Genomic DNA, 12,575 nt, shown 5'->3' on the forward strand with positions numbered 1-12,575 from the left:
AATTTTAAGTTAATAAGGTTTTGCTATCATATTTACCAAAAGATACTACAAATACTTTTGAGCTTCACATTTATGATTAATTATGACATTTCTTGACGCAGTGAGTTACAGGATGAATATCCCACAGGTGCTTTGGCTCCTTCCTTACCTTGTAGAAATCCTGGACAGCTTTGCTGACAACAATTGACTCTGCCTGGATCCTTCCCACCAGGTACTGGATGTACTTGTTAAACTCTGCTTCATGCTTGATGAAGCACATGGCCACGTCATCATCAGTGTCACAGCCCTGCAAGCTCCGCAGGAACACACTGTGGGGACAGGAGCACAGGACAGCTCAGGAGAAGGTGCTGGAATGAGGCTAAAAACACAGCCCCAGCAGCCAGGCTGTGGATCAGGAGATGTCAGGTGAATACAGGTTAAAGGAAATTGTCCTGGGGTGTAAGATATGGTTTGGGAGTATTCTATTTCCCATCTGTCAGAGGTGGGGCAGTTATCTCCTGTTCATTGGCCAGTTTTCTTTATCTCTTCCACAGCCAATCCTCCCTCCAGGAGATCTCTGCTGTTCATGGCCAGTGAGTGTCCCTGCATGGCTGAGAAAATTCCATCATCCCATGGGGAGATGCTCCACCCAGGGGGAGGAGCCAAGCATTCCTACCTGGATACAATCTGACTCCTGCAACACCACAGCAGCCTTTGCCCACTGCATTCCCAGAGGAGCAGCTTTCTTCCCCACTGCATTCCCAGAGGAAGCCCAGGCCCATCTCCACCAGCCCTGGAGCTTCAGAGGAAAACTCCAGCCTTGTCCAGGATCCCTGCTCCAGCAGAAGCACAGCTGGCACTGCAGGAGGGCTGAGCCACCATGGGATGGGACTGCTGCCACCACGCTAACCCACAGGCTGCCAGGGCCTGCCCTGACTCTGTCAGGGTTGTTTTTTGGAGGTTTTTATTTTCTTTTTTTTTTTTTTTTTTTTGTACTATGACATTTGTATTTTTAATTTTCCTAGTAAAGAACTGTTATTCCTATTCCCATATCTTTGCCTGAGAGCCCCTTAATTTCAAAAATTATACTAATTCAGAGGGAAGGGGTTTATATTTTCCATTTCAAGGAAGGCTCCTGCCTTCCTTAGCAGACACCTGTCTTTTCAAACCAAGACAGAAATGATGGGGGGAAATAAGGGATGTTGCCACATTTAGGTTAAACTTCTCAGTGCCTCTTCACCCAGCACAGTGCCATTCCTCTTAGCTGGCATGGCTGTGCAGGAACTTTGGACAAGGGCCTGGGCAAGGACAAGGGGGAATGGCTTTAAATTGACAGAGGGCTGGGTTAGATGGGATATTAGGAAGAAATTCTTCCTTGTGACAGTGGTGAGGCCCTGGCACAGATTTCCCAGAGATGCTGTGACTAGAAGTGGCCTGGAAGTGTCCATGGCCAGGTTGGATGGGGCTTGGAGCAACCTGGGGTAGTGGAGGGTGCCCTGAAATTCATGGATGCTGACATCAGTTATACATGGATTAATATCTCTGTGAGGACACCACTGAAGCGCCTGTAAGATCTTGCTGCTTTTTAAACATAATTCACTGTTTCCCAGTTAAATTCACTTAAAAGAGTAAGAAATGAGCTGGACACAGGAAACCTTGAAGCTCTGAAGGGGATTATGGAACTCCTAACGCTGTGCTACGATTTAAGCCATGCCATCATATACTCTCCTGAAAGGAGCATCAATTCCCTTGCACCTCAGCACTGCCAGTGCTCCATATCAGGAATAACAGTAAGAATAGTAGTGATAATAGTAGTAGTAGTAGTAGTAGTAATAATAATTATAATAATAATGATACTCTTTGGTCTCCAATGACGGCACTTGGGAATGCCCACCTGGAATGGAAGCGACCAATGTCATCAATATTCCTGAAGATAGTGGATTTCTGACTGGCAACAGCTCCTGGCACACTGGGACAGGTCTCAGTGTACCTAAGGTGATGAGTCTGGAGGAACTGTAAATCCTGAATGTAATCTTCCTCTGAAATCAACAGCTCCTGAATGAGAACACTGAAGGGGAGACAGAAAGGCAGAAAGAAATCATGGAAAAATCATCACAATTGTCCTTGAGAGGCTTTTAGGCTGTAAAGTAGGGATTTCTGATCAGAGGAATTGACTCCTGGGGTGTGTTGAAAGATCCCCTGTGGGGATGGATAGATGTATGTGATGTGTTAACTTTTAGTTTTCATATTTTCCAGATTCTGTTCTGCACTGGTATATAACTCTGAACTTCATATAAAGTGTTAGCAAGTTCTCCTCACAGTTCAGTCAGACAAAACAATCCTTTTCCAGCCTGAGAACCAAGGACACTGCTGCAGCTTCAGGCTCAAAAAGTACAAACAACAGCAAACTGAGGAGAGCAGTCTGGGAGGATGGGACTGCATAACCTGAATCTGTAATGGGACAATTAACCCCAATATAGAAATGGACCAAAACTTATAGAAGTGTGAAAACTCGTGACCCAACGTCCATCTTAGGTAGAGCCCCAGCCGGGCTCTTGTACTGCCCAAGGTGCATCCTTTAGAGGCCTTTTAATAAATCCCTACTTTATTCTTTTAACACTGTCTAGCCTCTGCTCCAGTCAGCCTCCTAAGGCATCACATAGAGGGAGGGAGGGAGGTAGGGCAGGAGGGATGGATGGAGGGACGGATGGAAGTGGCCAGTGGAAGATGTCCCTGTCTATGGGACTCATTGACACTAGATGGTTTTTAAGGTCCCTTCCAACCCAAACCATTCTATGATTCTGTGATCTCAATTGCCCGGAATTTTCCTAAGCTGAAATCAATCACAAAATACAAGTGGTTCAAAAGGCAGGAAAATTCAGAGGTGCAAATACCAAATGACATGAGCTCACCTTAGCTTCCTTTTGTATTCATCTTCGGAAACAAACTCTCCAGGAAACTCTGGAATTTCTGTTGTTCCCCACTCTGGTGACAACTACAATATTAGGAAAAAAAATTAAATAATTCTTGGAAGTGAACAGTGTTTTTATGTATACATACTGAGGAATATCTCTCATGTGTTCACAGTCCTGTTTAGTCCAACAATTACTAAACCAGTGTGAAATTTCTTTGGTACTGGAGAGTTTTTAGGTCTTTCCAACCCAGAAACCCTTGCACAGACCAGAAATATTGTCTAATAAAAACATGAAAAAGTACAACCTTGTTCCAGACCCCTTCAACCTCCTCTGCCATCACTCCTTGCAAAAGGGACAGCTCTAAACTTCAACAGGAACAAGAAATTTTATATGAAAAATAACCAAACATGATCACCTTCAATTTCTTGTCCAGATAAGCTGGAGACACCCAACCCTGTCGAGAGGGACTTGATTTCGTGGGTTTAGTCCTGACCAGCCATTTCAGAGGATGAGCTGAATCCAGGACTTCCACATATTGTCCTTCCTTCAGGGTGATGGTCTCCTTGTCCGGTGCCGCGGGCACGTAGTCAGCAGTGACCATGTAGACATCAAAGATCTGCAGGCATGAAACAACAGTCACTTTGTGCTCTTCATTTCCCTCATGAGGAAATTCCCAACAAGATTCCTCTGGCCAACTCTATCCAAGGCCGCAGAAAATCAAGTTCTGACTTCCTGAAGTTCAGCCACGAAAGCAAGAGCTGCCAAGTCATGGGTATGTTTTGACCATGTTGACTTGAACCACTTGTTCAGGATCACAGGGTGAGCATCAGAATTTGATTCTCTGTGGTCTGTATCACAGACACAACATTAAACTACTAAATACACCTACAAAATTCAATTACGTCACGAAAGAGGATGGAGATCCCTACACCGTAGCAGGTTGGTCATTCTAAGTTTAGTTTTCTCCTTGTGTCCAACTTGTCCATAGAGATGTCATACCTCCCCTCTGGAATCCCCATCTTCAGATTCAGAGGAGGATTCCTGAGCAATGGACGAAGGTCTGGATCGTCCATGGCGAGGAGATGCCGAGGGAGTTCTTGACTCATCATCACTTTCTGCACCTGGTACTCGAAGTTTAGCTGAAAAGCAGAGCAACAGCAAAGTGTTTAATAAGTATCGCCAGTCTGAACATGAACCAAATCATCATAATTTTTCTTCTTCCTAGAAAAAACATTCACAGTAATATTTAGTGTGATTTCCTATTGTTATTTAGGATTAAAATAATAATTTGGATGTTTTAATACATGGTGTTGCAGGCCTACTGCATGTATTGCCACTGCACTGCAAGAATGCTTGTTGGAGAGTTAATGCCTCTATTTTTGCTCCAAGTTAAACTTTTTCTACAAGATAATCAGGGCAGACACAAACCAGAATTTTTCATTCAACTCGACAAATCATTGGATTGCTGCACAGCTGTGCACAGAGTTTTCAGCCTTAATTTGATTTTTAAATTCCACTGTGAGCTAAAACTTGAAGATCTGAGAAGTACAGAAAACAGGATTGCTTTCTGATTTAGGAATGATGACTATCTGAGGAACTCAAAATACCTAAGATATGCAAAGTACACTTATATTTTTACAATTTACTGTAATAGCTTTTTTTCTAGTTCAGAATTCTAGACTGAGATGTGCAGGTTGGATGGACTCGTACCTAAATTTCCTACCCCTGAGCACTGACAAATGTTCATTTGCTTATATAGAATGACTGTCTCAAAACCTGCTGCATAAATCTCACTTATAATTAAACAACAACCTAAAAAAAAGAGATTGCTTTTTTTTCTACCATAATTAAACTGTGTTTTCCAGATTCCTTACCCTGAGTTATTTTTGCAGATACCATTTCTGAGATACGTGAGGTGAGTTTCTGGAAGAACTCTTCTGAGCCAACATCAGCTAATGAAATAGGGCTTTTGGGCACACCTTCTCTGCCAGCTTCAAGGTCTCCTGGAAAAAGGAGAATTTGTTGTTAAGCTGGCAGTGTCATTGAAAATTCATCTCTTTTTGAGTAATAAAAGCTTCTGTGGATGGAAGGTTTAATTTTCTTCCCTTCTCCTGTTTTTAAAACTGTGCTTGCTCTCAGCTCATCCAAATAATTCACCCTTGAACAGCGAGCAGTCCTGAAAAGTTCCAAAATTTCAGACAATTTCGAGAAAAGTGGACAAAAATAAGTGGATACATGAAATACATTGACAGTCTCAGCTGTAGGTATGGAGGACAGGAAGAAGAGAGAGAAAACAGCTTCTCTTACCTTCAGAGGACTGAATGGTTCTGAAAAAGAAAATAAAGCAGAGTTAAAAGTTACAATAAAATGGGCAGTAAGGAGAGGTCCTGCTTCTCCTGTGCATCCAACTTACCCCAATGTGGTCATGATGGCTTCTGACACCATCACACGCTCCTGGGTCAGGACTTCAGCCTCTTTCACTGCAAGATTGGGGTTTGTCATTAGAAGACAGAAGGCACAGAATGTCCTTTTTTATCTATTTATTGCAGGCACATTTTCTGGATGTGGAGCACTTCAGCAGCTCCTGACCTGAGATATATATTCCCAGTCCTGTGATGGCAATGGTTTCTCCCTCCTCTCCCTGTTCATGGAAAATATATAATTGCCCCATTTCTCCACACTGCTCAAGTTATGTTCCTGCAGCTCTTGGTACAATAAAAGTGTGGGGTGCAAGGCAGGATAACAGAAAAATGGAATCCTTCCCAGCTCTGCCCCTATTCCCAGTAAATATTTGTTTTTCCCCTCATCTTATTGTGTTAGTAGAGGCATTGGAAAGCTCTACAAAACTCAAATAAGTCTAATGCAATCCAAAATAACTCAGCAGAGTGAAGCACTCAATTTTTCAAAAGGTGACTTTTCCCAGTTACTTTACATTGCCTTTCTTTCATTTTGAAAAATTTGTGCATAATTTGGTTGTTCCTTAGACTTGCCTTCTGTTTGTACTGAAAAGATGCTGCTGTTAATACAAGACAGAGTCATAAATCTAAAATATTATAGAATGTAACCATTTGCAAGACAAGCAAAATCACGGCTGCTCTTGAGAAAATGCATTTTTCTCGGTGCGACTGGATAAATTCCTTAACAGCCACACTTGTGTTTTTTTTGTTTTTGTGGTTTTTTTCCCCTTAGGCACTGTATAAAAGGGAAATATAGAGAAATTGTTTGTGTTGCAGCAAAGATTTACCATCTGCAACTTCCAGGTTGGCAGTGCAGATGGACTGGCCAGCCTTGTTGGTGGCAATGCAGGTGTAAGCTCCGCTGTACTTCTTCTTGACATCCAACAGGATCAGGCTGTGGTGCATGTTGGAGCTGGCCAGTTTATACCCAGGCGTGTCTGGTTTGATCCACAGGATGTCTTCCCGAGACTCTTCTTTCATCCAAGTGATTGTTGGTGGTGGATGTCCTAAAGAAAAATTGGTGCAATAAGCTTTAATCTTCCTGTTTGTGTTCCTCCCGTAAAATGATGAGCCTTGCTGTGAAAAGATGCTGTTTTGATCCATTTTCTGATACTTTCCCAACAATAACAGGCATAATAAGCAATAAAGGAGGATTAACCATTTTACAACATGCTCATAAACACATTAAATCTTTCCATAAAACCAAAATTGTCAATCGCCATACAATTCATGGTCAACATCCATCATACTACAAAGTGTCATTATCCCCATTTTTACATACAGAAAAATGGAGGTGAAGAAAAGTAAGATGCTTTACTGTGAAGTGTCTTTGTAAGAAATGTAAGTTGGGAGTAGAATCCCAGACTTCAGATACGGGAAATGAGATTACAATGACTTGGGGGCAGAGAGAGAAGAATGTGTTGTGAAGTTACACATTTCAAGTGTTAGCCAGAGAGATGAGGTATCTGCTCACTTACCTTCAACTTTCACAGATAATGTGATGCTTGCACCCTTTTTCACCTTCTTGTTTGTAAATCTTTCAAGGAATCTTGGCGGTATCAGCTGCTCATGGGAATCTGGAAATAATATTAATGATGAAGCACAGTGAGTTTAGACTGAAAAATTCCTGGGGCTTCTGTTCTCACCTGCTGTGGCTTCTCTCACCTGTTTTGGATGGCTCTTCTTTCTCATAAGGATCTGAAACACAAGGAGAAAAAAAGGAACATGACAAATATAAATAAGTGTTAATCCAGGAGATGCAGAAAAAAGCTCCCAAAGTGACTCCAGTGGAGATATTACACAGAAATATTGGTGTGATTTATAAGAGTCCCTAAGTTTTAATGAAATGAACTTTTAAGGTTAATGAGGTCGGGCAAGAATAAAATACCTGTTTATGAGACAACAGTCAGACCACAGAGAAGTGGCATCATCGTCTTCTTAAACAGTAAATTTATAGGTGAATAAATAAAGAACCAAGAGTAAAGCACATCATCTTTTACCTACAGACTTCCCCACCTCACCCGAGTTACCTTGAGGGGTTTCCTCAGTAAAAAAATAACTATACAAAACAGGAAGAACCTCTGGAACAGCCAAAAATAGAGCAACACCCACCTTTGACTACCAGCCTGGCTGAGGAATACGCAGAGCCAGCAGAGTTGATGACAAATATCAAGTACTGGCCGGCGTCTGCTTTGGTGACGTCACGGATTTCCAGGGAGTGGAATTCCTGCCTGTCAGTCTTCAGGATACGGTCCGAGGCCTTTAGGGGCTGCCCATTTTTGAACCAATAGAGACGAGGCTGAGGGTACCCTGTGAGGAGCAGTTACAGACGCAGAGAGCAAAATTCATTGGCAGCATTGATTTGGGAGCATCTCCAAACTGCCAGATCCTCTGCTGTCTCAAGGGTCTAACAGGGCTCCTGTTTCAAGGGTTTAACCAATTAGGAATGCTTAAAAATGCATTAAATTAGATTGATCAGTCAAAAGTCTTTCCTGCCTCCCCAGTTTCTGGCACTCCCCATATATTCTGCATGTGCAAACAGCTTTGAGGTTGAAAAATCAACACTTCGGTCTGATTTGAAAGGTTCACAAGGAGAAATGTTGAAGCCAAATGCATTCTCAACATGTTTATACACAGCAACAGGAGAAAACAGGAAAATCTCTACCTCTCTTTACCAGAGTCAACACCAGAGGGATGTTTTTGCAGTTTTTACATTGTAGGAGCAGCCCCTTAATGGAGGAAGGCAAGTCCATGACTGCTTAATTTCTTGAAGAGAATGAAGGAGACTGATTTCATTTTTATTAATATTATTACATGATTACAATTAATATCAACAAATTATAGTAGATATAGTTATGTTATATGTATATGTAATATATAATGATAGCTATTAATAATGATAACAATAATGTCAAGATTATTATTCCTTATTGCCCCTGTGCTCAGAGAAATCCAGAATTCAGTTTTCAGAAGCATGTGCCTGTCATTATGCCTGGATATATGGACACAAAATGAGGCTTAATCTGCCTGAGTCTGTTCCAACAGTCCCTGTTCAGCAGCATGAACACATATGTGCAAAATTGATGCAAGCTGCTCAGCCCGGGGTCACAGCTGCAGAAGAACACCTTGGAACACCTTGCCCAGCACTTCAACCTGATATCAGACCTGGAAAATTAACAATACTGTGGGATCTGCTCACCTTTCACCTTCAGGTGAAATTTAGCCAGCGATGCTCCAGGTGCTACATGAATATCATGCAGCTCATCAAAGATCTGGGGCAACTGCTCCTCCTCAGTGGTGGATTCCTCCTGTTCTCGGCTAAGCAGCAATTGGAATTAGAAGAAAAATAGAAAGAAGAGTTTGGAATCAGAATGACCTATTTTAGGTAAATTCAGTCCGTGGGTTTTGGCATCCTGAGAACAGACTCAGCACCATCTGACATTAAAAGTAACAGAGTGATTCCTTGAGGAAATACCCCGGCTTGCCTGAAGGCTCCAGAGCAATTCTGCCCATGATGAATGTGCAGCTGTTGCAGTTACTGCATCTCAGATGGGCTGGATGCTCCTTTATGGCATTAACCTGGCCCTGCTCGACACAGCAAACCCAGCCCTGACATAAATACACAGACTGATCTCACCGAGTCACAGGTTAGAGCCACAGTTCCATATTTTACCTTGAAATATATTCCTTGGCACTGTAGTAAGATGATGTCTCTGTTGCATCTGCTGCTGTCTCATAGTCTGTGCTGGTCACTGATAAATGGAAGAAGATAGGTCTTAAATCATCTGAGCTTTGACATTATTTGTCTTGCATAAATAGTTCTTACTGAATTTAGTTTCCTTGATAATTTGAGTGACTGGCAGACAGATTTTATATTGTACTGCAGCTGGATCCCACATGTCCCTGGATTATGGAAAACACCTCTGTTCACCCCAAAAGCTTTGCTCTGAACCTTGCCTTGGAGTTAGCAAAACCCAGGTGAATCCAAAAAATGTGCAAATGAAAATTTGTAGCCAAAACATTGTCTTTTAAAATGTAAATGGTGCTTTCCTTGGGAAAAAAAAAAAAAAATTAGTCAGGTCTCAGCAGAACTCCGTTAATTGTTTTTTCTACAGTGATTTTGAGACTTACAGTCCACACGAAGCTCAGCCTTGGTTGAAGCCACCCCCATGTTGTTCTCAGCGAGGCAGCGGTAGACGCCCATGTCCGTGGGCACCACGGCGGTGATGATCAGCTGGTGACACCCTTCCTGGTCCTCGTTGATCATGTAGTGATCGTTTTCTTCAATAGCTTTGCCGTCCTTGAACCAGCGAACCGTGGGCAGGGGTTTGCCAATGACGATGCAGTCAAAGCTCACTGGGTACCCATCCTGGACCTCTTGGTTTTGGAGCTCGGTCATGAACATGGGGGCTAAAGTTGGGGTGGTTGGAGAGAAGAAAGAAAATTTTGGTTTTATCTAAAGATATATTTTAGGCTGTTGCTGCTTGGCCTTCTGGTTTCCAGTTTTTTAATTCCAGAGTAATATCTTTTATCTAGAAAAGAGTCAAGAAACTCCCTAGCATTACGAAGATATTCCATCAGCACAACAATGCCACAGCTCCCAACTACATATTGTCCCTGCTCCTGTCCTTGCCAAAATGTCTTTTCTCCCTCCAAACCATTCTAAACCCTACATAATTCATTTAAATACAATAATCATAGTATTTATGGTCATGTTGTAGCAGATGACATTTCTAGCATGAAAAGGGGCTTCACAGATAAGTCAATACATTGCAACACCCCCCCAGTGTGCCTCCTCTCCCTCAAAATGAAAAAGAATTTTAAAAGTAATTATTTTTTCTAAAAGTGCAAAGATTTCATAAAAATATCTGCACCAAAATAAAAAAAAAACTTGCTTGAGAGTGAAAAAATTATATTGTGACCTATTCCCACTGTCTTTTCCAAGGAACAAGCAAGATTTTCTTCCCCCTACCTGTGTCAGAAGTCAGCAAAGGTGGTGGAGGTCTCGCTACTGGAGGTGCAAACTTCCCAAGGGTGGGAGGTGACGCCTTCCCAATGCGCAATTCGATTTTTTTCGGGCCTTGTTCCAAGATGTCGATCTCCACTGGAATTCCCAGAGCACCAAACATCTCTCTGAACCGTGTGGCGGCTGTTTTGGCCTCAGACACGATTTCAAACTTGATGTAGATGTACTGGTCATCCTCACGGTACGTCTGGTGGTCAACCACATCTATGTCCCCTTCATCTGCGCTGACAAAGAGCTCTTCCTCCACATCAGAGATCTCCGTGGAGATCTTGGCCCTGAAGAGTCTGTGAAGTCTCCTTCCTGCTTTTCGGAAAGCGTCGTCCAGCTCGCTGCCAGACGAGCTCTCCGTCTCGCTGTCAGTGCTCTGCTTACTCCGCTTCTCCTTAGCAAGAACTTGAGGTTCCTGAGTGCCAACCACCACCTTAGCGCTGTGTGAGACCTTGCCAAACTTATTGGATGCCTCACAGGTGTATTTGCCTGCATCCTTCCTGTCCAGGCCAGCGATAATCAAGGAGCAGGTGCCATCGCTGTAGTTGTCTATGTGGTAGTAACGACCATCCGAGAGCTCCTTCCCATCTTTCAGCCACCGGACGTTCATGTCGGTTTTGCTGTGGGCCACACATTCCAGGTGCAGGGTGCTTCCAGGCTCTCCAGAGAAGTCTTTGAAGGTCTCAGTAAACACCGGGCACTCCTGTTGCTTGATCTCTTTTCTGACTTTGTAGCCTTTGAAAGCGGCTTGGATCTTCACAGCCGCCTTGTTCATGGAGGGATCATCTAAATCTGGCAGCTCTGGTTCAGCTGGCTGAGCAGCTGTGGTGGCCACTGTGGTCTCCACGGTGGATGTCTCCCACTGTTTCCATAGTTTTCCTGTGGAGGTGGACTGAACCTTGCTGGTGATACTGGTGCTCTTCTTCTCAGCTTTCTTGAGGTAGTTTACTAGGGAAGGAGTCCCAGCTCTAGACTCATCATCAGAGCTTGTGAAAGAGAAATCTGCCTCTCCTGTCCTGGCCAGCTCGTCACACGTGGAGTATTCCTCTGAGTAGTAGTGAGACATCTCTGCTTCCTCCTTCCTCAGCTTCTGAAGCTTCTCATCTTCCTCGGGCACTTCGCTGATGGAGTCCAAGGTGGGCTCCCGGCTCATACGGCGCTTCTTGGCCAAGGCTTCCCACAGGAGGTGAAGATCTCCCTCCTGGGCAGCTTCAGGAGGCAGGCTGGGCTGGATGTGCCCATCCACCTGCTCTTCAGCCCGGCTGGCAGGGGGAGCTTCCCTGGCAATCTCCTTCAACATCGACACTGTGGGAACTGCAGGGGATGAAACAGATGAGAAGTTAAATATCTGTGAGTTTTGAGAAAGCACATGGAAACATTCTAAGGGAGAGTCTCAGAGGCATTTAACTAAGCATCATACTGAGAACAATATGGGAGTTTACAGAATCACAGTGGGAAGGGTTGGAAGGAACTGCTGGATATCATCTAGTCCAACCTCTCTGCTCACGCACAGTCCCCTAGATCACATTATTCAGTGTCCAGATGGATTTTGACTATCTCCAGAGAAGGAGACTTCACACCCTCCCTGGGAAGCTGATATAACTGAATCTGGTCCTGGTGAACTTGTCCTAGCTGACCACGCTTTGAGGAGGACGGACCACACCATCTTCAGGAGGTCTGTCCAACCTCAACAACCCTGTGATTCTATGCATGCACTTAAAACATTACCAAACAACTTTTTAATAAAAAAAATTATTTATTCCTTGCACATATGGACCCAATAAATAAATTTCTGCCCTTTTAATGTTGCAGTTGATGAACTGGTTAAGACTGCCAGTGGAGCTGGAAAGCTAACCAAGCTCATCCTATCTCCCAGGTATACAGGGCTTCCCTGTGTGTCCTGAATAGATCTCCAGCAGCTGTGCTGGGAGCTGAGACTCCCATCTCACATGGACACACCTGCTTGGTTGGATGTGCCTAAGTCTGAAGGCGTCTGGGACACATTCACATGCCTCTACATGCGGCCCAGTCCCTTTTGAGATGCTCCAGGTTGTCTGGGACATCCACAGAATACCCTAAAGCATCTCAAAATGCACCAAAAACTCTTGTAGAGACAATAATGTCACACCTTAAATATCTGTCTCCAGAAACTCTAACCTGAGCAACTCAAAACTATTTGGGAAGCAGGAACATACTGGGCAATGCCAAACA

The 12,575-nt window shown here is 43.5% G+C and overlaps 1 protein-coding gene across 1 annotated transcript in view; it reads right to left on the reverse strand.

Moving 5' to 3' along the window:
- The window catches only part of OBSCN (obscurin, cytoskeletal calmodulin and titin-interacting RhoGEF), a 145,247-nt gene that overhangs the window by 24,063 nt on the left and 108,609 nt on the right, over window positions 1–12,575 (reverse strand). The window contains 16 exon segments of the mRNA XM_068176205.1: window positions 149–308; window positions 1,874–2,047; window positions 2,892–2,974; window positions 3,310–3,510; window positions 3,894–4,033; window positions 4,769–4,897; window positions 5,202–5,221; window positions 5,308–5,374; window positions 6,139–6,357; window positions 6,829–6,927; window positions 7,016–7,048; window positions 7,463–7,660; window positions 8,550–8,668; window positions 9,024–9,102; window positions 9,482–9,760; window positions 10,323–11,678. Of these exon segments, the coding sequence (XP_068032306.1) occupies window positions 149–308; window positions 1,874–2,047; window positions 2,892–2,974; window positions 3,310–3,510; window positions 3,894–4,033; window positions 4,769–4,897; window positions 5,202–5,221; window positions 5,308–5,374; window positions 6,139–6,357; window positions 6,829–6,927; window positions 7,016–7,048; window positions 7,463–7,660; window positions 8,550–8,668; window positions 9,024–9,102; window positions 9,482–9,760; window positions 10,323–11,678 (3,356 nt within the window).

This window comes from Anomalospiza imberbis, chromosome 1 (assembly GCF_031753505.1).
Source record: "Anomalospiza imberbis isolate Cuckoo-Finch-1a 21T00152 chromosome 1, ASM3175350v1, whole genome shotgun sequence".
In the NCBI taxonomy this organism is placed as follows: domain Eukaryota; kingdom Metazoa; phylum Chordata; class Aves; order Passeriformes; family Viduidae; genus Anomalospiza; species Anomalospiza imberbis.